General features: G+C 47.5%; 1 protein-coding gene across 1 annotated transcript in view; it reads right to left on the bottom strand.

Annotated features, from left to right (window-relative positions):
- Lama3 (laminin subunit alpha 3) overlaps positions 1-22,131 on the bottom strand; it is a 250,328-nt gene that overhangs the window by 110,042 nt on the left and 118,155 nt on the right. The window contains exons 21-29 of the mRNA XM_052741546.1: positions 21,789-21,931; positions 19,679-19,776; positions 19,029-19,182; positions 13,545-13,705; positions 10,049-10,157; positions 8,275-8,372; positions 6,393-6,537; positions 2,357-2,483; positions 2,117-2,256 (exon numbers count right to left, since the gene is read on the bottom strand). Coding sequence (XP_052597506.1) covers positions 2,117-2,256; positions 2,357-2,483; positions 6,393-6,537; positions 8,275-8,372; positions 10,049-10,157; positions 13,545-13,705; positions 19,029-19,182; positions 19,679-19,776; positions 21,789-21,931 — 1,175 coding nt within the window. The remainder of the gene's footprint in view (positions 1-2,116; positions 2,257-2,356; positions 2,484-6,392; positions 6,538-8,274; positions 8,373-10,048; positions 10,158-13,544; positions 13,706-19,028; positions 19,183-19,678; positions 19,777-21,788; positions 21,932-22,131) is intronic.

Genomic DNA, 22,131 nt, shown 5'->3' with positions numbered 1-22,131 from the left:
GAGGTTCAGGAGGTGTGGCCTCGGGGAGGGTGGGTGGAGATTCAGGAGGTGTGGCCTCGGGGAGGATGGATGGAGATTCAGGAGGTGTGGCCTCGGGGAGGGTGGGTGGAGATTCAGGAGGTGTGGCCTCGCGGAGGGTGGGCAGCACTGGAGGCAGCCTTTGAGAGCCCAGTGTGTATGCACAGTCCCCATTCCTGCCCCCTGTTTCCTACTTGTGATTCAAGAAGAAAGCTCTCAGCATCCTGCTGCAGCCACAATGCCTGCTGCTTGTCACCATGCCTCCATCCATGATGGATGCTTATCTCTGGAACCACAAGCCCCAGTACACCCTTCCTTCTGTAGGTGGTCCTGGTCATAGTGTTTTTATCACAGCAACAGAAAAGTAAGTAATACAGAATAACTGTAGCACGATTCAGTTCTCCTACACCTGTACAAGCGGCAGCACTCACAGACCCTGAGGGAAGGCTCGATGTCTTTAACAACTGTTTACCAGCTAACAGCTGACAGAGAGGACTTCGTTCTCCTGTGCTCCATAATCATCTGCTGAGCACCACGTGCCTGGCAGTGTTCTAGGCACCAGGGATATAAAATGAATACCCTGTACTCTGGAATGATAGTCTCCTGTGTGTGTGTGTGTGTGTGTGTGTGTGTGTGTGTGAGAGAGAGAGAGAGAGAGAGAGAGAGAGAGAGAGAGAGAGAGAGAGAGAGGGAGAGAGAGAGAACGAGAACACAGGAACAAACAGGAAGGCCACAGAGCAAAACCCAATAAACTCTTCCTGGTTTTTTTTCTAGACATCCTTAAGGAAAAGGTGAATTAACTCTAAGCTAGGCTCATTGGTGAACAGGATTTTGTCAGGTACAAATGTAGACAGAAGATTCTAGAAAAGAGCACAAGAAAGCCTGCTGGCATTGTCAAAGATGGCATATCTATGAGCTTTGAATGATGATTATGGTCAGATAATGGAAGGGAGAGCATGGAACAGAGGAGGATGAATGAAAGGTGAATTAGAAGTGTGGAGGGGCCCCAAAACGGCTTGACCACACAGCTGCCATGAAAGGCCTAGAGGCCCAGACACAGCTTCTGTGACAGGCTTACTGGCAGGCAACACCCAGATCCAGGAAAAGCCATAAGCTGACACCACCCGGGGATCCACCCAGGGTTGAGGAAGTACCTGATATCCCAAACATTCCAACCATTAGATAAGGTGGCCAGATGTCCCTGAGTCTAGCACATGCCTTTTTCTTGTTTTACAAATACCCCTAGACAAATGTCAGCCAATCAGGGTCCTGGACCCTGGAAATCCCCTCACCTCAACCTCTGCTATGATAAAAACCCCACCCTGCCTAGGCTCAGGACTCTCTGCTCTCACTGCTGCATCAGACAGAGAGTCCAAGCTCTGCGCTTGAAGAGAATAAAGGCTCTTTGCTTTTACATACAGGATTTGGTCTCCATGGTGGTCTTTTGGGGGTCCCCAAGATCTGGGCATAACAGAAGCAGGCAGGAAGGGCCATGAATTCCAGAGTGAGGTGAATGGACCAGAATAAAGTGGATAGACCAGAGAGGGGCAGTAAACAGAGCAAGGATGTGGGCCAGGGTGAAACAGGTTCAATAATAGGGACAGCACAGAGATCTGGAAGCAGGCCAGGCCAAGTCAGAGGGGACCCTGGATGGGTGGAGATTGGGCCTGGGGTTCAGGCGAGATCAAGAGTGAATTCAGAGACATGGGTGATGTTCCCAAAGCAGGGAGCATACTTAGCAGGCATGATGAACACAGAGAAATAACACAGGGGTCTCAGAGTGGAACCTGGGGGCACACGAACATATGGACCAGGGTAAGGGAATCACTAAGGGGGACAGGAGAAAGGGACAGAAAGCAGCCAGGAGGCTAAAAACTTCAGAGAGGGGCCAGCAGGGGCAAGGAGTAAGCACAGGTGGGGACAGGGATTCTCTTGGCTTTGATTGTCTCGTAGTTTCATTTTACGGGTTTGTAAAACACACTTTTCTACAAGTCATCAACTCTTCCATTAAATAGAATTAATTCCTTGGAGAAAGTATTGGCCGAAGCCTAACACACAACGGCTGGCCAAGGAACGCGGTCGGCTAAGCAGAACGCACCAGCTTTAGGGACTTTCCTTCCGGAACCGTCACAGTCACAGCTACCTCCGCTTCTGAGATGTCAAACTCCACCTGGCCATGGGAGAGCACTTGGTCCCGGCAGCCAAGTAAATGAGGGCAAAAGGAGGCCAGGAAGGAGCCTGGAGAGGGAGAGACGCTGCTGTCACATGGCCGCAAGGACGACACCCGCTGTCACATGACATCCGGCACATGTGGTGGAGCCTGCTCACGGCTGCTCACCTGACCACCGTCTTCCTCCATCCACAAACACCTCTGTGGGAAATGTCGGGTGTTCTGCTTGATAGAAATGGATGACAAAGACGTGTCGGCCCAGGTGTGGTACGAGTCCTCTCAGGGTTACTTGATTCTAAGAGGGGAAAAAGGGGGTGGGGGGAAGGAGCTCTCAAACTGCAGAACTTTGAATGATCAGGACATGAGATGTTGCTATAGTTGGTTCCTGCAAAGACTCGTGGCGAGACTTAATTCTTCAATGCAATGTTGGGGGGCAGGGCTTAAGGGAAGCAGTTAGATTACGGGCCAGAGCCTTTGTGAACAGACTAAAAACATCTGCAGAAGTGAGTTCTTCCCTCACAGGGTGGGGTCAGTTACCACGAGAGTGAGTTGTTAGGAGGCACAGCTGCCTTTGCCCCTCTTCTCTTGAAAAGTGACCAATTGCTACTGGAATACAAGCTCCGTCCACGTGGCACCTTCAGCCATGTTATGATCCCACAAGATCCTTCCAGTTAGGATTCTGCCGCTCCTCCAGCTGCATGACTGCACATGCGCAGTTCAGTAGCCAAGCAAGGGGTCTTACGTCTTACATCATCCATGCGCTGCGTGATCACACAATGCGCACAGCACAGTCACGCAATCTGTGCATGCCTGCCTAGCTCCGTAAATCCACATGCGCATGTGCAGGGGGAATCCTTAAAAAGCCGGTCACAGACTCCTCCCTTCTCTTCTGCTCTCTCCTCCTCCCCTGTCTCCCTTCTCCTCACCTGTCTCTTCCCAGGCCTGGCCCTTCTCTCTTCTGTTCCCCACCCCCCAATAAAGCTCTGATACTGGGTTTTGTTGTGCCTCGTGACCTTTCCTCACAAAGTAAAAGCACCGAATTTAAAACCAACACTTACCAGATTATAGCTACCTGATCTTGTACTTCCCAGTCCCTAGAACCATGACCTAAGTAAACCTCTTCTCTATAAATTATCCAGCCTCAGATATCCTGCTACAGCAACTATACAAACAGGTTGAAAGCCTAAAACAAGCTAGGTATTTTAAATGGCAACTGCTATATTCCTAGAGAAGCCTTCACATGGGTGTTTATAGAAGTTTTAATTTGCAATCACACACAACAAAAATTATATGCAAACCAAATGTCTCTCACCTACAGAATAGAGAAACTGAGGCACAACCCACACATTTGGTGGGGGTTGGGGGAGTAGGTTGGTTAGTCATGTTGGAAAACTGGGTATTTATCAAAACACATGACACAGCAGTTACATGCCTGGGTACATCCCGAATGTACAGAAATGCACAGTACGTTTGCAAAGAGCTAGACAAGCACCCTGCCGTGGTGGGGTGCAGAAAGCAAGCAGTTAGCAGTGTGACTCAGCACACACGTAAGGAGTAGGCTTCCATTTGTGAGGAGCTTCTGGTCACATGACAAAGCCATCTGCTCTCCCTTCCCCAAGTCAAGCCATGCCTCCTGCATTCTGTCTGTGTCTCTGCAGAGTTAATAGGTGGCTTGGAGCTCTTAAAGAGTGGAGTTCCTCCCCCAGAGCAGCTGCAGGCTAGTCCCCGCTGCCCTGAGTTAGCTTCTCCTCAGGGCCTTCCTGATGTCCACTATGCTGGCTAGGTCACATGGTGCAGAACTTACCCACACCCCAAAACTGTAAGACAAGAACACTTCCCCTTTGCTCTTTGGAATTGAAGACTCTTTCCTTCAAGACCTTACCCTGCGGCCTAGGCCTACATTGTGGTGTAACTCTCCCGAAGGCCCCGCCCCTTTCCCTTCAGGCCCCACCCCCCGCCCTCCGCAGTGCTATCCCTGATGGCTCTCTCTCCTGGGGAAGCTCCTCCCCCAGCCTGAAGGCTTGCCTTCCACCTCCAGCTGTGATGTAGTAACTGTCCTAATAAAACTCCTCTGCAGGTAACTTCACCTCAGCTTCCTGTCCCGGAACCTGTAACATCGGTTACTATTTATAACAATGACAACTTTACACCTGGACAAGCTGGTGAGGAAGCTCAAGAGTCCACACCCTTGCTGTAGGGGAAGGGAGCCTCATTCTGGGTACACCCTCTCCCACTCCCCACTCCCACCAAGCACAATGGAGCCCAGAGCCACTCTGTCAGCCTAAGTGACTATTCCCTGCTCCGTTAACTCCCAAAACTACAGCAACAACACTACGCAGCAGCTGGGAATCTATCATCTTTCAAAACGAGTTTTGTGCCCTTAATTGTGCACTGGGGTGGGGGCCATGAGTACCATGGCATGCATGCAGCAGCTGGAGGGCAATTTCAGGAATCGGTTCTGGGTTGGGGGCCATGAGTACCATGGCATGCATGCAGCAGCTGGAGGGCAATTTCAGGAATCGGTTCTGGGGTGGGGGCCATGAGTACCATGGCATGCATGCAGCAGCTGGAGGGCAATTTCAGGAATCGGTTCTTGGTTGGGGGCCATGAGTACCATGGCATGCATGCAGCAGCTGGAGGGCAATTTCAGGAATCGGTTCTGGGGTGGGGGCCATGAGTACCATGGCATGCATGCAGCAGCTGGAGGGCAATTTCAGGAATCGGTTCTGGGGTGGGGGCCATGAGTACCATGGCATGCATGCAGCAGCTGGAGGGCAATTTCAGGAATCGGTTCTCTCTTTCACCGCATCCCAGGGATGGAACTTGGGTCATCAGGCTGGTTGGCAAGAGCCTTTTTAAACCTTTGGGAGCTGTCTTGCAGGCCTCTCTCCATCCTTCAAGTGAGGGCTGCAAGTTGGATAACCAACTTTCTAATGTGATGGCAAAACCAGGGCTTCGTTTCAGCTTTTTTTCCCCTTAGCTACAAGATCTCCTATGAGAATGTCTGACCCCCAAAATTTCCTTTCCCCCAAGTCTGGCATTTAGATAAAAGCCAGCATTCCCTCAGGGACTTGAGAAAATAGTCCCTACCTGCTGAAAGGAGTCATTTCTATTTATCTCTGGCAAAAGGGACATTGGCCTCTTCCATTAACCTGTGTCTATTAGCATATCAAGGTCCACGCTAGCCTCTAGACTCCTTCAATACCTACTCACAAGTACCTGCTCTACACTTCAAAGACCTCCACCCCAGCAAACTGTCTCACCCCTGATGTGTGCCCCCCCTTCCCTTAAACCCTGGAAACTCCCCCACCCCTCCCACTGTTCTCGTGTTCCAGAGACAGCCTGGGTGGTTTGGAATAAACTTCTCACCCACAGACCAGCTATTTTGGTGTCTTTACTGCACCCATTTCATTCAGGGAACTTCCTCAGTTTCCCCCTCAGATAGTATGAATTTCCAAGGCCGCTGCTAGGTGATCTGCTAGAGCCCTGGTGGGTTTACACAGATGTTCAGTATGTTTCCATAATTTGGAATGTTGTGATGGCTTCAGTGATCCTGAGATTTTTTTTATGGCTTATGGTAAAAACATTTCATGACCTTACTAAATTTTGCTTCCCAGCCCTAGATGATAATTGGAGAATGTTTATTGAGAATTCCCCACCTAAATGGTCCTGTGTTGGTGCAGTAGGGGACGCCTAACGGTTTACTGACTGCACCAGCTCTTCTCACAGTTCTACAGTCCATCTTCGGAAGAGAACTAATACTCCACAACGTCAAGCAGCTGCCTCCTATGAACACAATAGGGACTGCAACACCGGCCATGAAAACTTGCTGAGCGGCCATGTGGACAGAGACAGAGGGGAGGGAGGCAGGAGTGGTCACAGTCAGGGCTACCCAGGCTCCGCTCCAGCATTGCTCAATGGTCCACAGCCAAAAGTGGAATTTCCCACATTTCAGGGGGCTGGGAACGGATAAAAACCCAGATGACTGGCCCCACTCCAGAGCCTGGGATGAAGGAGGTTTTGGGGAGGGCCTGAAAACATGCACCCCAAACAAGCACCAGGGTGAGGTGGATGCTGCTTGGTGGGGGTGGAGTTGGGAGTGCGTGGGGGTGGGGTGGTGTATGTGTGTGTGAGTGTGTGTGACACACTCTGAGAACCACTGGTCTAGAAACCACACACTGGGGGGGGGGGGGGTCATTCCTACCTGTGGTGCCTTCAGGGTAACTCCGTCAGTGACATCCGCAGGAGGGGAAGGCTCCTGAGGCAGGAGAGGGAGAGGGCCCCTATTCCGAGCATCCAAAACTAAGGCTGTTGGAGGAGTTTCATGGGCCAGGGAGACACAGGTGACACTAAAGAATAGAACACTTTAAAATATGGTTGTGTCATAACAAACAGCAGACACTAAGTAACGGCCGATGGCAAAGAACAGATCAGAGGACCCATCGAGGGTGGGGTCTAGGAGCTTCAGGGCTAGTGCGGCCGGTTGGCCGCATGTTCCAGGCACCTGCTCAACTGGGTAGTTAAAACAGAAAGAAGATCTTCATTTTAAAGTAACACATGCGACAGAAATTTACTGTCACTTCCTTCTCCCCGAACAAAAATTAGTTAATAAAACGAGATCTCTCTGTAGGAATGCTGACGTGCGAGGCAAAGGGGTGTCCTTTGTTTCACGGCTAAAATGGCACTGTTCCCGAGTCCTAACCATGCACACAAATTTCCAGGGCTGAACCCTTTTAATTATTTTTGGATCTACAGCAAAACAACACCCCTAGAAGCCCCGGTGAGCACTAATTAGCTAGTCCTGATGTCACAGCGTGGAGATGGATCATTATTTCTGTGGTTTTTCAGAAGAAGAGCCTAGACGCAGAGATTAAAGGATTGGAACAGAGCGAGGGCTCAGAGGAGAACTTGGCAGACCTGCACTCAAGGAGCAGGCTTAACCGTCTGTGTGCATATGTGTCTGTACAAATGCATGTGTACATGTGTGTGAAGGGGTGAATGCTTGTATGTGTGAGCAGAAACAAGAAGACATGGGCATCCCTCTCTATCTTTGAGGCAGGGTCTCTCCCTGCGCTTGGGGCTTGTGTGTTCTTGGCTAGCCTGGAAGCCAGCAAGCCCTCGTAATCATCCTATCAATGCCCACCTGGAGCTGGGCTTGCAGCTGTGTGCAGGATGTCCAGCCCAGCCTGTACACGGATGCTGGGATCCAAACTCCAGTCCTCATGATTGCGTAGCAAGCTCTCTTAACTGCTGAGCCAACTCTCCAGCCCCACGGCTCTTCTCTTTTTAACATCCCATAGTAGAATAAACATCAGTGTCTTGCCCCATATTGCAGTTAGGCAATGCTGAGCACCCCAAATCCCACACCCCAAGTGCTCTCAAATATGAACCATCTTGAGCACCAACATGATGCCCCAAGTGGAAAATTCCACTGGTGACCTCTTATGATAGATCATAATCCAAACAGAGGCACACCAGCTACTGTATAAATTTAGCCACAGGTGATGTGAAAAGCTACATGTGATCTATAATACGTTTCATGTTTAGGCTTGGGTCTTATCCCCAAGATATCTTATTATGTATTTGCAAATGCTCCCAAATTCAAAGTTCCCGAGTGTTGTAAAATGACGCATAGCGGCCTCAGCTGGTTTGAGCCAAGATGAAAAGACAGCCACTCCAGAAAATTACACCATGCAGACGCAGCATCCACGTGGAAAGTTTTATTATTAAAGGGGGAGGAGAGGGAAAGAGAGAGAAAGAGAAGGAAAGGGAAAGAGAGAAAGCGGAGGTAGGTGCGTGTAGCCTCATGGAAGGAGAGAGGGGGAGAGGAAGAGAGAGAGAAGGGGAAGAGGTTTTCTCTTAAAGGAGACTTTACCTTAAGGTGACTTGGTCAGGACACGGGGGTGGGGGGTAGGGGGGGTTGTGGGAAGTGGGGGGGGCGGGGAGGCGGTCCCCAAGGGGCGGGCGTGAATGCTAACATTCCCTAACACCGAGCATTTCAGAGACGCGAGCCTGCATAAAGTTTCATACTTACATATACCACACAATTGTTCAGAGTGTTGACAAGGAAGGAGGAGACACATTACCTTGGATTAGCACGCGGCCTGTAGCTGGCAATACAGTGGACTTGAGGCCTCAAATATTCAGTTGAGAATTCTTCAGTGGGTATGACACAAACATGATACTGCCAAGCAAATGATAAAGACGCACAGCAGTTATCGGCAAAAAACCAGTGGTCCGCCACACTGTTAAAAGCAGTTATTAAGTGAAGAACTCATCCAGAAAATGGATATTATTATTTTAAAGTAGTAAAATTGCAGGATGGCGAGCATGTAGCACCCCCACAGGCAAGAGATCCCTCTTCTTGTTACACAGGATCACTGACTACACTGTTGTGGGAATAATTTTACAAATAAGTCAAAGAACAAAATCACGGGAAAGTTCAAGATCTGCTCTGTTCAGGGGCCTTTGGTGCTTCTTTTTTCTCTCCTAGGGCCAATGCTGACACCTGAGATGCTTCAGGAGGAGAAGAGAGAGGCAGCAGATGCCCAAAGGGCCTGCTGTTCGAAGACATGGCTGCATCTGGAGAGGAACTCACTTGATAGAGGATGTCTCGGACCTCAGCCCACTTGGATTTTGAAGGATTTGTCTCTACAGCCAGTTTCTGGGTCACATAAGAAACTCAGCCACTAACGTATCTTTTGTTAGATTTGAAGTCAGACTGTATTACCAGCTTGATGGCAGAGCAGTTCAGTAGTAACAACAAAAATGTATGGAGCATCACCAAGACTCGGTGTCTATAGGACCGAGATGGACAATGCTCTGCCTTCATGGAACATCCATGCTAGTTACCCTGACCTTCAGTGACCTTAGGCTACTTTTTAAAGGGCAAATCCACACTTAAAAAGGTTGAGTCAGTCCCAGGACAATTTCCAACAATGACAAGGTTAGATTCACAGAGGGAAAACCACCATTTCATAATAATAATTTTAAAAGTCTGATTCCAAACTATCCCTTAAGTTCCAAGTTTTTACTTACTCCTGCTAGGTTAGGCACAAATATTTAAAGCACTCCCCCCTGGCCTTCCGGGTGTGATGCGTGCTTGCTGCCAGCCGTAACAGGAAGCTGTTTCACACTTGGGTAATTTTAAATTCCCTAAGAGAGTTCATGTAAGTCTTACAATCCCTTTCCTAGAGAGACCCCATTGTTGACCACAGCTCTCACCCTCACATGGGTGGACGTGAGTATCATTTAATCTGCCCCCGTTGCATTTAAATCTTAAAAGTATATATCTAAGTAACTGAATAATACCCTTATTGGAATATAGGGTATTATAATATAACCAGTTATAAAATTTAAATAGCTGATGAAATGTCCCAAGAAACTGCATAGGATAGTAAATGGGATAGAAATGAAATGATAGCCAGTGTCATTTCTGTACCCAGACATAATAATAATAAAGTAGAAAATATAATGACAAAAGGTATTTCATTTATGATAATGATAAACAAAAATTAATGAAATGTGATTTTTTGTGGGATGCATTCAAATTTGATGGCTGAACTTTATGAGGTGACATGAAAAAGGCTGAATTTACAGATACCATGCAATTGCAGCCCATTTTTTTGTTTGTTTGTTTCTCGAGACAGGGTTTCTCTGTGTAGTTTTGGTGCCTGTCCTGTCTCTGTAGACCAAGATGGCTTTGAATTCACAGAGATCCGCCTGGCTCTGCCTCCAAAGTGCTGGGATTAAAGGCTTGCGACACCACCACCTGGCTGCAGCCCAAATTTTAATAAGCTTTTGAGAAATACAGATGACAGCAGGCAGCTTCTAAAGTTCATGGGCTAGATGAAGGCATACCAGAAGGAACTTGGCCATGTGCACCTTGAGCTCAATGTCTGCATCTGCTAACAGCTCGTACACAGCCGTACGACTCAGGCTGTCAATCACCACGCTCCTGCACAGAATGCTGCAAAAGGGAACAGAGTTTTCTTAGCCTGACACCTGGCATCTCCCTTGCTGTGCCCGACGGATCATCAGCTTTTCCTGATTGTAACTGGGTGAACCGGAGGCAATTTTCCTGTACGACAAGTCAAAAAGGGATACAGCCTACTACTGTTTGAATGATCACCCAAAACGCCTTTTGAAATGAAATTGCCACCGTGATCTCTAAAAGGTGGCGAGGGAGTGGAGACTCCACTCTGTGGGCAGATTGCTGTTACTATGGGTGTTAGAATTCTGCCCTTACTCCAGTTACATGACTGCACATGTGTAGTTCAGGAGTTAAGCAAAGGGTCTTGTGTCTTATGTCATCAGTGTACGCTGGTGATCACATATGTGTAGCGTGGTCACGCAATCTGCGCCTTAAAGAGCCGTGACGCAGACCCCACCCTCTCTCTCTCTGTTCTGCTGTCTCTCCCCACCATCTTTCCCTCTCACCGCATTGCTCCTTTCCCAGGCCTGGCTCTTCTCCCCACCCCTCTTCCTCCTAATAAAGCTCTAAAACTAACACTGGGTTCTGTCGTGACCGTGACCTTTCCACACGGTAACCAGCACCGCCACCAGCGCCATTTATCATTCATTTCAGTGAGGGTAGGTTAGCTGACATGGGAATGATTCTGTTACAAAAACAGACTCTGGTGCTCGTGTGTACTCTTGCCCTTCCCGCTCCTACCATGGAATGACTCAGCACAAAAGCCTCCCAGGAGATGCTGACTCATGCCTAGTTTCCAGAACAGTGAGAAACAAGCTTCTTTATTTATAAAGCACCAGGTCCAGGCTATTCTGCTATAGCAGCACAAGGATATTAGATTCCAATCACCGTCTCTACAGATAAGAGGACCTTTCTGTTACAGCCCCTGCTGTACCTCTCAGGACTGCTGCCCCTGCTCCCCCTTTCCACCTGGAGTGATAGAAGACATGGTTAGTCATTAGGAGAATGTATCCTGGGGCAGTGACAGCAGATCTTTTAGAAATTTACCAATATTCTTTGGACATTCAAGGTACCCAGCAGTAAACACAGCTGGCTTTACTAACATGGGGAAGGGTAAGCCAGGTGATCTTCAAGGCTGAGTCAGTTTTCTCCCTTAGTCCCTTTCCACTTCTACCCCTGGCTCCCACCCTTCCACTCCATAGGGTTAGAGACCATTTTGAGACCATTTTTTAAAAGTCACCATCTTGCAGCATGAACTCCAACTCTGATGGTTAGGAAGCATTATTAAGGCCATCATTAAGGCCATCCATTAGGAAGCATATTTAAGGCCATTTTCCTTTGGATATGTAGAATATGGATAGTATAAGGCTAAGACAATACGGCCACCCCAAAAAACACCAGACATGGTTTAGTCAAGGACATTTGGGTAATGACTAAAAGGAGGTAAAAATATGCAAAGAGTCAGGCAGAAGTTGGGTGCACAGATAGAAACGTAACATCTGCATCTAAGTGCAATTGAAGCAGTTCTTTTGGACTGAAGTGTTATCCTGGGAGCTTGATACATTGATTCACTTGCATTTAGTTTTATTGTTATCCTTTAAAAAGTCTCACTAAGAAACAGATGGCCATTGGTTTATCCATTACAGGTCACTGCATGATGGGGAGAAGACTTGATTTATCATCGCATTATTCTGTTTCGCTGAGATGTCGTCTTTCTAACAGAGTGGTTAGAAATCACTTGAGACGTGCAGGGGAAAGTTCAAACCTCAGCAGGAGACTGTGCAATGCTGAGCAGACCTGTCATTTAGAACAGGCCTTCCTGTATTTTTAGACTCCCACCCCTGTAGTCAGTTGACCACTGTGACCCCCGGAACACAAAAAAGGGAAATACTTTGGCCAAGCGAAAATATGCAGTGTGACTTTCCTAGGAGTGGTTAGGTACGAAGCAGGCAATCTCTAGTCTAATGTGATGCTCTCCTGTCCTAATGATAAATTTGCTAAACATACTTAGGTGTTGTCATGTGCTAAAGGATCTAGAATGTGATACAGCCTCCCTCATCAGAAAACCCGCATGGAATCCTGCAAGGGTTTTCTTTCTTTCTTTGGCTTTGTAAACCCTCCTGTCAGGCCGGGTATGGTGGCACATGACTATCCCAGCACCCAGGACATTGAGGCAGGAGGATCATAGACTCAAGACCACCCTGGGTTGCATAGCAAGACCCTGTCTTCCCAAAATATAAACTTGGGCATAGATGTTCTTGGATTCCTTCTGAGATGATCTAGAGACTCACTGGAGTGTCTATGAATATTCCTCCATCTCCTCAACACCTCCTTTTAGATTCTGTGAAAAGAAATCAAGCCTGTGATCTGAAAGATGGGAGGAATCTGGAAGCTGAACTGGAAGCTGAACTGGAAGCTGGGCTCAGATTGACAGATGGTGAAGAACCCCTGTGGCTAATACACCCAGGACTCAGGCACCTGAGGCCCTCCCCGTAGGAAGTACACATGTGGTACCGTATCATGGTATCATGCCAACTGTACATGAAACTCTTATATTCAGACACTGGTAGATGGTTCTGAGAAACTACTTCAGGCTCATCCCATGCCCTTAAAACTCATGTACAGAGCTGAGGATACAGGCCTAGTGGGAGAGTCCAGCACGTGCATGCACTGGGTTTGAGCCTTGACACTACACATACATCCAAATATGATTCTTCATTTTTGAGATCTTCATCCCTCTGCAGATTTAGGGTCACTGGGAGCATAACAGTAATCCAACAGACATTTGTTCAGGCCTCACAAAAATGCCTGTGTTCAGCTGCTGAAAGCAGCTCCTGGCATACGTTTTTTCATTTTGCACTAGGAAGACGGTCAGTTACTTCAAGTTATCTTGGGTTTGACATAAAGCAACATAAAAACCGGGTTAACAGAAGGTTGAAGGCCGTGGCCAAGGACTGGTGCGCTCACTATAGCTCTCCACTTGTGTATCAAGGGACTGCAGCTTCCGGTTCATTAATTGCACACGTAGTCTGCAAATATCCTTTGTGCTGATTCTTTAATTAAAGAATGTTCTTGAAATATTATGCAAAGAAAGTCAATTTTAGTAAGCCCTTGTCAATTAGCACTCTTGGGCAAAAATTTCGTTAGGGTAAATTTGAGAGACCTCCAAGAGACCTCCGTCCCTGCTTTTTGTGCTCAGCAATCATCAACCATTAATTATGACAGATTCTGAAGGTGGGTCATGAAGAGAGATGTGTACCTGTCATACTCTTTCACAATGCTGCCCACAGAGAGGCTCCCAAACCCTGAGGATAGTGCCTGCTAGTTTTCAAAGGCTGCCCCAAAAGGAAGTAAATCTAGTGCAGCAATCGCCAAAGTCCCCACAGACTTCCCTGCTGGGAGAATTGGGGCTGGGCTCATTACCTGTACTTGCAGCTGTATATGTTCACCTGGCCCGCCAAGGCAGACCCTGGGCTCTTCAGGTTCACGTCCACCACAAAAAGCCGGTCCACCTCCGTGGCATACTCCAGCATGATCACATAGTGGCCAATCTGTGGGACCCGCAGGCGCAGGTGCAGTTCCACCTGCCAGAGAGTAGACAGGTGGTCATCCAGATGTGCGACACACTGGACGTGTTGACAGACACAACGGCAAAGCAGAGAGGACACCCCAGGGTCTGTCTTGTCTGCATAGTACACACGTGGTCCTCCAGAGAGGATGTGGGGGAACAGATGCCCTGATCAAATTCTCAGCTCCGAGAGAGAAACATTGCATAACCACTTGTCTGGAACTTCAGAGGGTGACATGCATTCTATTTTCTAACTCTAGAGATTCTGCATCTAAGGACTTCTGTTCTCAGGGATGCTTCAGCTGCTTGTTTCTTAACAGCAAACAACAAACACTCCCAACTTGAAGTAAAAAAGAAGTGCCACAGACTGTGAGAGAGTGGAAATCTGCTTGGAGGCTTCTTAAATGCTACTTCAAGAGAGAAATGTCAAGTTAGCCGAATAAGAACAATGGAAGCAGCACACACCTCCTTCCTCCCCAGGAACGATGGCACGTGGCTTTCATACTTTCAAAGCATTTTCTGTGGGTGACATACGTGCTTCCCTCTTTTGTTTTTAAGAAAACTGGTTGTAAGAGTCAGAAATCAGGGGTGCTCTTAGGCTGTAATGACCCACAAAACTGGAAATGTCTACTCTCTGGCCCTTTCTGGGAAAAATGTGACTTTCCCTTAGGGGAATCATGAGGCAGGAGCTTGTAGTCAAAAATCCAGCTGACACTGTGTGACCTAGAGCTTCTGACTCAATGTCTGTATGCCCTTCATAAAATGGGGATCGCACTAGTGCCCTTCATGAAATGAGGATAGCATCAGCACCCTCCATGAAATGGGGATAGCATCAGTGCCCTCCATGAAATGGGGATAGCATCAGTGCCCTCAATGAAATGGGGATAGCATCAGTGCCCTCCATGAAATGGGGATAGCATCAGTGCCCTCTCAACACAGCTGAGGTTAAATAAATGCATGGAGAGTGGTTAAATCTATGTGACATACAACAATTCTTTGGAAACATTGGTGGTTCTAATCAGTGGTGGTTTTTTGTCATGATTTGTTCCTTTTGCCCAACAGAGTTTCATGGTGTGTTGTTGATTTATTTTCACACTTTTATTGGTGTGTGTAAAGATGCACCCATATCACATAAGAAAGGAGACTGGAGGTCAACTTTGATATCATTCCTCAAAGGCTACCCATCTTGTTTTTGTTTGTTTTTGAGAGAGATTTCTTACTTGCCAGGAATTCACTGAGTGGGTTAGGCTGGCTGGTGAGCCCCAACAGTCGGCCTGTCTGAACCTACTCAGCATTGATTTTACAAGCATGTGGCACCACATTCCATTTCTTTCACATGGGTGCTGGAGGTTTGAACCCAGGTCCTCATGCTTTCAAGGCAAGCACGTTACCAACTGAGCCGCCATTCCAGCCCCAGCATTTCATGTGCCTTTATCATTAGATTCATACATGGTTTATTTTCTTAATGGCTGCCTGGCATCCTATAATACAAATGAAAATTTTAAGCTAGAGAGAAGTTGCTGGGTAAAGCACAGTTTCACAAGTGTGAGGGCCAGAGTTGGGATGCCCAGACCCCACACACATGTCAGGTGGTTGTGGTGGGCTGCCTATAATTCCAGCCTGGGAAGATGGAGACAGGAGAAACCAGAGCAGGTGGCCGGCAAGGATAACCAGACAGGCGCACCCTAGGTTTGATTGAGAGACCCTGTCTCCTTAAAGGAGGTGGGAAAGTGACCTGTGGAGAATTTTAGCATCAATTTTGGGCTTCCATATGTATGCACACCCACACATGTGCCTACAAACATGTATACACACACATAATACCTGTACACACACATGAAAATCCTGTTGATGAGATAATATCCAATGTTATATCACATATATAAGCACACACATACATGTGTACACACACATCCTCGTGCTGGTGTTCTGTAAGATTTCTAGAAGCGGGACTATTTAAAGTGTGTGTGCACATTTGATGCCTGAGCCAACCGAAGAACTCCCTCCATCCCTCACTGTGTAACCATGACAACCCCAAAGCTCCCGCTCAGCCAAGCTTTGCCCCCACTTCATTAAACGGCCTCCTCTTGGCCTTCAGCAAATGGATGTGTGTTATTCATTCCTTCAGGACAGTGCTGAGCCATGTGACTCCTAGAGTCCATGCTGATTTTTCTGTCACTTATACAATGAAAGGCTTTGGGGGCAGGTGTGTGTGTGTGTGTGTGTGTGTGTGTGTGTGTGTGTGTGTGTGCACTAGCCACCCACTTTTGACTCAGTTACACAGGAAAGTCCAACTTGCCTGCCCGTGTAGAGAAGTCACTACCAGCTTCTCTCCCCAGGCATCTCCCAATGAAAGCTCGTCTGTTTCGGCTCACCACATAGCACACTGCAGTGACAAGTCCTTACTGGTGCAACTTTTACCATGGCACTCTTCTAAGTTTCTACTACCATCTGTCCGTTAGTCCTATGGACTGACATCTGTTTCAAATACATTTGATAGTAAACCCACATGAACTTGGGTAAAATGGAAATTTGATGTCTGCTCTTATAGTTATTGTTTTAAAGGGGAACTTGAAAGGACCCAGAGGCACATGGTTCTGCAGCACAGAGCTTCTCTTCGCTAGTTCCAAGTGTTGGGTAAAGACATGGAAGGTGGGGCTTCAGATCTGCTGCTCGTGCAAAGCCCAGAAGGATAAACTACCATCTCTGACGTCAAATATTTTGTCCAGCAAGTGTTACTGAAGGCCTGCCATGACTGGCTAGTGAGCATCCAATAGAAAACAAGACAGGTGAGTTCGACTCTCAGACTTGAATCAGATAATTAGGTAATTAGACAGGTACAGTTTAAGTTTCAAGTGTGGCAGATTCTCTCAGAGAGTGCCATAGAAACATGTAAGATGGAGGACTGAGTTAGTCAGGAAGATGTGTAGGAGGAGAAAGCTTCCCTGAGGAAGCAGGAAGGTAGCTGAGCATGGAGGAGAAAGGATGGAGACATACCTGGAAGGAACAGAGGAGCATCGGGCAGAGGGAGCAGCTGTGGTAGAGACCCCGACAACATGGAGGACTGAGGTAGGGCAGGGTGGCCAAGGAACAGGGGACAAGAGGTGGGATGATACAATTAGAGGTAGGAAGGACAGTCTTAGAACACGTTAAAATGTTTGACTCTATCCTAGTGTGTGTATGTGTGTGTGTGTGTGTGTGTGTGTGTAGGTCAGGAAACAATCTCAAATGTTGGGCCTTGCCATCTGTCTCGTTTGAGACAGAGTCTCTGGCTGTTTGCAACTGTATGCACCAAACTAGGTGCCTGGAAGATTTGGGGTTCTCCTTCTCTATGTCCTGTGTCACTGTAGGACCAGTATTGCAGATGTGTGCTACCACATCTGGCTTTAGGTGGCTTCTGAGATCTGGGCTCAGAACTCCTGTTTACGCAACAAGCGCTTTATCCAATGAAGTGTCTCTCCAGCCCAGCAATCAAACATTTCTGCAGATGCAGGGAAGTTAATCAGGAGAAGTTAATCCACAGAGCTGCCATGTAATATGATAGCACATGAGACTTCCTTACCCTGGCTGGGGACCAGAGATGGCTCCGATTTTGGATGCTTTCTGATTTTCCAATACTTGCATGTACAGAAGGAGAACTGTTAGCATTTGGATATGGAACAGCGTTACTCTATGAGCCATGCCCATAGGCAGCATTGTTTGGGGAAGTTCCGGAGTCTTTACACATGGGGACCTTGCCAGAGGAAATGGATTTCTGGAGGGCAGGCCTTGAGGTTTCTAGCATGACTTACTTCCTGTTCCATCTCTGCTTCTTGATCTGTCCGAATATGAGCAAGCAGCCACAGCCACCAACCACTCATGCTGCCAGTGCGTTCCTTCCTTAGCAGACTCCACCCTAAACCAAACTCCAGAATAAATCCTTTCTTGCTTAGGCTGTTTGTGTCAAGAATTTGGTCACATCAAGAAGCAAAGTAATTAATACAGGTAAATAACCGTGGGGATGAGACTAAATTTTAAATAAAAACTCTTTGGTTTCATATACAAGGCCAGCGAGTCTAGCAATGATAATATAAAAAGGATTCTTGCACAGGAAAGGAACAAGAATATCTTCAATACCTCTTCTAACTCTACAAATTTGAATTTCATTACAACAGTCTTCTGGCAAAATAATCTATGATCCATGTTGTCCCCTGGACACAGGTGATTGTTGAGATCTTGAGGTGTGCTTGATGTAGCCGAGAGACAACTTAGATACATTTCTGTTTAATTAGTAGAAGTATATATATTTCCAAGGGGCTGGCCCACCTCAGCTAGACTGCCCTGTTGTCTTATCAACACACATATATGTATATGTTCATTCTCACATGTTAAATACATGTACAAGTGAGTACACACATGCACGCGTGTGTACATGCAGAATGGACAGAAAGGAATGTGGTAAATTTTAGAATGGAGTAGAGAGAATATTCAGTTTTTCACTATATTTAACGTGTTTACTTAGTACCCTAAGTATATTGTTTAAATTAAAAATCTAACAAAATGAAATGAAGAGTCTATCCAAGAGGTAATCTTAATATCTTTAGCTGTTGACTTTAAAATGTAGGGACATAGTTTATGAAATGTGTGTACCTAAATATTTAGGAAGAATTGAGACCACAGATATTTTAACTGCATATACTTTACCCCAAAAGAAGTGTTTTCTCAGAAGTTGACTATAGACAATATTAACAAAAGAGTAAAAACAGCGGCGGGGGGGGGGGGGGGGGGGGCTGTGGTTCAGCATCTTCATTTTGGGGTCCTGCGATGCATGTTCTCACTGTCGGTGTACGGTGCAATCTGTTACCAGCACACGCTTAGGTTTGCCCGTGCGGCTCCCAGAACTCCAGGGAGAGACACAATGCCCCAACATGTACTAACATGTCCTCCCAGCCATGAGACAGAAGCCTCGGGTGGAGCAGTTCCAGATTCCAAGCCCTACAAATTCAGCTGCTACAAATTGTTGGCCTGCAGGGTTGGGCAGTGAGGACCTGCTACATCCTTTTAAGGTAAACTACTGGAGGCCTGTAAGACCGAGTCTCAGCCATTTTTTAAGGAAGACTTTGCTGTGAGTCAGGTGGGGCAGGTAAACAAAATGACCTGTGATCGTCTATGGTGGTTGTTGCTACATCTAGAAAGTGCTTAAAGAAAACCTCAGCACAGCTCATATGGAGGATACTTCAGTCCCAGTTCAGATCAGAGCACCTGGGGATCAATACCTCTGAGAAACCCTTCTGGGATTGGAGAAGCAGCCCTGGCTAAGCATTCAGCAGACACAAATGGAGACTGGAAGGCTGCCCTACCTCTCTCCCACTGAGGTCCACCATGGCTGGGTGTGCGGGGGTGGGCCGCCTCACCGCCGCGGGTCTCAGCTCCCCATCAAGCAGGAAGTGTCTGGCCTCACAAGCCAGGGTACAGGAGAACCGGGTCACTGGTAAATGCTGGTAAAGCAGACAGCTTGAATGACAGCAGAGCACAATCATTACCACATGAACGTGACACAGAATACCACAGAGCACTACAAGGACTCCGTGACGCATGGCACCGAGGCATCCTTGCACCATCTCTTCAGCAAAGTCTTAGTAAGTAGACATCTGAGGCACTGAGCACTAAGTTTTCCACACAGGATGGGAGAAACAGGTCCAAGACCCTACCCTCCATGTTAAGCTCTTCCCTTCGCCAGATGGAAGACTCTGAATGACCTTGCAGGTGTGCTGCGGCATTCCACACGCACAGGGCGGTAGCCTCTCCTAACCCAGCTGTGGCGTGCAATGTGCTTTGAGATTCTTACTCAAGCAAGGCTCAGAACAAACACTTCACAATGAAACTACCGGTCGGGCTGTCCTGTAACCATTGGGACTGGGAGGCCCACCATCATGAGCCTTTGTACTCAAGGCTCATCCGGAGAAGTCTGGCGGCATCGAGGTTGCAACCCCCCACCCCCTTTACTAACTTGTCCTGGGGAGCTCCTGTGCGTGCACACGGTTCTGTGACTGGCACTTGCAGGGCGAGTGCTTCATAGTAGTCCCGGGGAAGCAGCACCAGGTAGTCCTAGAAAGGAAGACCACAGAAAGTGTTAGTCCTCATCTAGCAGGCCTCCTTGGTAATAAAATGACCAAATGTCATTTTAAGTGAATAATGCCCCAGGGAAGTCCCTGGTGAACTTCGACTTCAGATCAGCTTTTTCGTTCCTCACCCTGACCCACCAGAACCCACAATGCCACTCTCCATCAGTTCTTCCACACTGTAGGTCAGTGCCACGGTGTGTACATTTGCAATTTCTAGATCCACAGGAAATGTTACTATATCTTCTTATAAATCCCCCCACACACACACAATGATCAAAGGAGCTGAACCACATCATTGAGATTCTCTGCTGAGGGCCTGGAGAGATGGCTCAGTGGTTAGGAGCACTGGCTGCTCTTCCAGAGGACCCTGGTTCAGTTCTCAGGACCCACATGGTGACTCACAACTGTCTGTAACTCCAGTTCCAAGGGATCCAGTACCCTCACACAGGTAAACCAATGTACGTGAAACAAAAATAAATCATTAAAAAGAAAAGATGGCCGCTGAGACGCTGGCTGCCCTCATCACTACAGAACACCAACTGTTGACCTCCGATGTGGCTTCCAGCTCCAACCCTGCTCACCGGGCATAGTGGGGAAAGTAAAGTTCTGTGATGCCGGTGTCTCGGACTGGAACAGCCTCTCTGTCTTTCCTCACAAACGAAGGCACGACTGCTCCACCAACCACGCCAAACAAAGCCTGCAGTAAAAGCAGCTAGGCATTCAGGAAAGCAGTGCTCCGGGCTCCCAGACGTGGCTGGCTCGGCAGTGTGCCAGTGATCTCAGATCTGTGGCCCCACTGCACAGAGGAGAGGAGGCAGGATATCTTCCTCAAGAGGGAGAGACACATGTGGCCCATAAGGCACTTTCTTTCCTCAGGAAGAAATGTTTAGCAGGGGAAAAAAGTAGATTGTGACTCAGGGGACTCAGTGGCCTTACTAGCTGGGTGGGTTTAACTGTTCTAGAAGCCATTTCCCTGAGCTGGGCCCATAATGGCTATAGTTGCAAAGACCGTAAACATGAACAGCAAGTGCTCAGTGAGAACAGAATCACAAAGGGGGCATCAGCATAATGTCATTCAGCTTCTCCCACCTAGGTAGTAAGTTATAATCCTATCTTCTTCCCATCCACCCAGCTTCACACCCATATTGGCATCAAAGGTATTTTTTTGACTTACTTCTTTAGACATGAAGTTTCTTTGCCAAGAAGGCACAAGAAAAGCAAGGCCCAAAGGATGTTGTGTAACTTCACATTGTTTGCATTTGGAAAAGACACATAAGGATAAGTTCTATCCCTGTCATTCCGGAGAAATGATGGAGGCAGGCTCAGAGCTGTGACCTGCCTAAGACTTCCTAATGTGCCGGAAGGACCCGCTTTATGTTTCCTGCGTAAAGCACCTGACATCAAACGTGTGCCGAAGACTTCATCTACGACCTTGCCACAAGTTATAACAAGCCTGGGGTGTGGACAAGGAGGGGTGCCTCGGAGAAGCCCTTTGCCGGATCAGCTGCAGGACTCTTGAGTGGGTGAGGATAAGAAGTGCTGGGGCAGCCCTGGGGGAGCCCTCCCTTCCCCTCCCACATCCCTAATCTCACTGCTTTATCCTCCTCATTAATTAGATTCTGCATGGGGGGGGGTGCATCTTCAGGTGCCTTTCTGCTTCATAACAGAAATATCAAACAAAATGTGAAAGATTGTGTGTTTATAAGGGCTTTGCGTTTGTTCCAATAATTTTGTTATAGTCCATTTACATACATATAGTTCGTTTACATATAGATTATTGTTGTCCAAGAGTAGTTGACTGGAAGGATGTAAAACATCATTTTAAGTAAGTTTCTCTGTCAGCATGTCCTCTGAGGGCAAAGGTCACATAGTTTCCTTTGCCGTAAAAGGGAAACACATGTGAGCTTTATGTCTTCCTGTGGGTTACAGCATTGGACAAGGCTATCTCAGCAACAGGACATCCCACAGACCTGGGCACTCAGAACTCTGGCTTACCAGGAGGACTCCTTCCACCTGGATGCAAGTGATCCATGTCCCGGGTGTGATGGAGAATGGGTCTGCAAAGCCCTTTCCAGGGACGGTGACAAAGGCTGGCTCCTTACTCGGGGGAAAGGTAATCTCTTTGCTTTGAGAAGCATCTATCAGAAAGACAAACAGCAGTTGAAGATGTTAGCAGTGGTATCTGGCCAGGCTTCAACTTCTTCAGGTTTATTAAATACGTACATATACTAATATCTACATGTACATATTTGACACAGAGTCGACTCCGTAGCACTAGCTGGCCTAGAACTCACCACAGAGCACACTGGTCTCAAACTGGTTATCCCCCTGCCTTTTC

Source organism: Peromyscus californicus, unplaced genomic scaffold, assembly GCF_007827085.1.
Source record: "Peromyscus californicus insignis strain IS unplaced genomic scaffold, ASM782708v3 Scaffold_17__1_contigs__length_78620276, whole genome shotgun sequence".
Classification (NCBI taxonomy): Eukaryota; Metazoa; Chordata; class Mammalia; order Rodentia; family Cricetidae; genus Peromyscus; species Peromyscus californicus.
The sequence above is the reverse complement of the archived record's forward strand: the minus strand, read 5'-3'. Positions and strand labels throughout refer to the sequence as shown.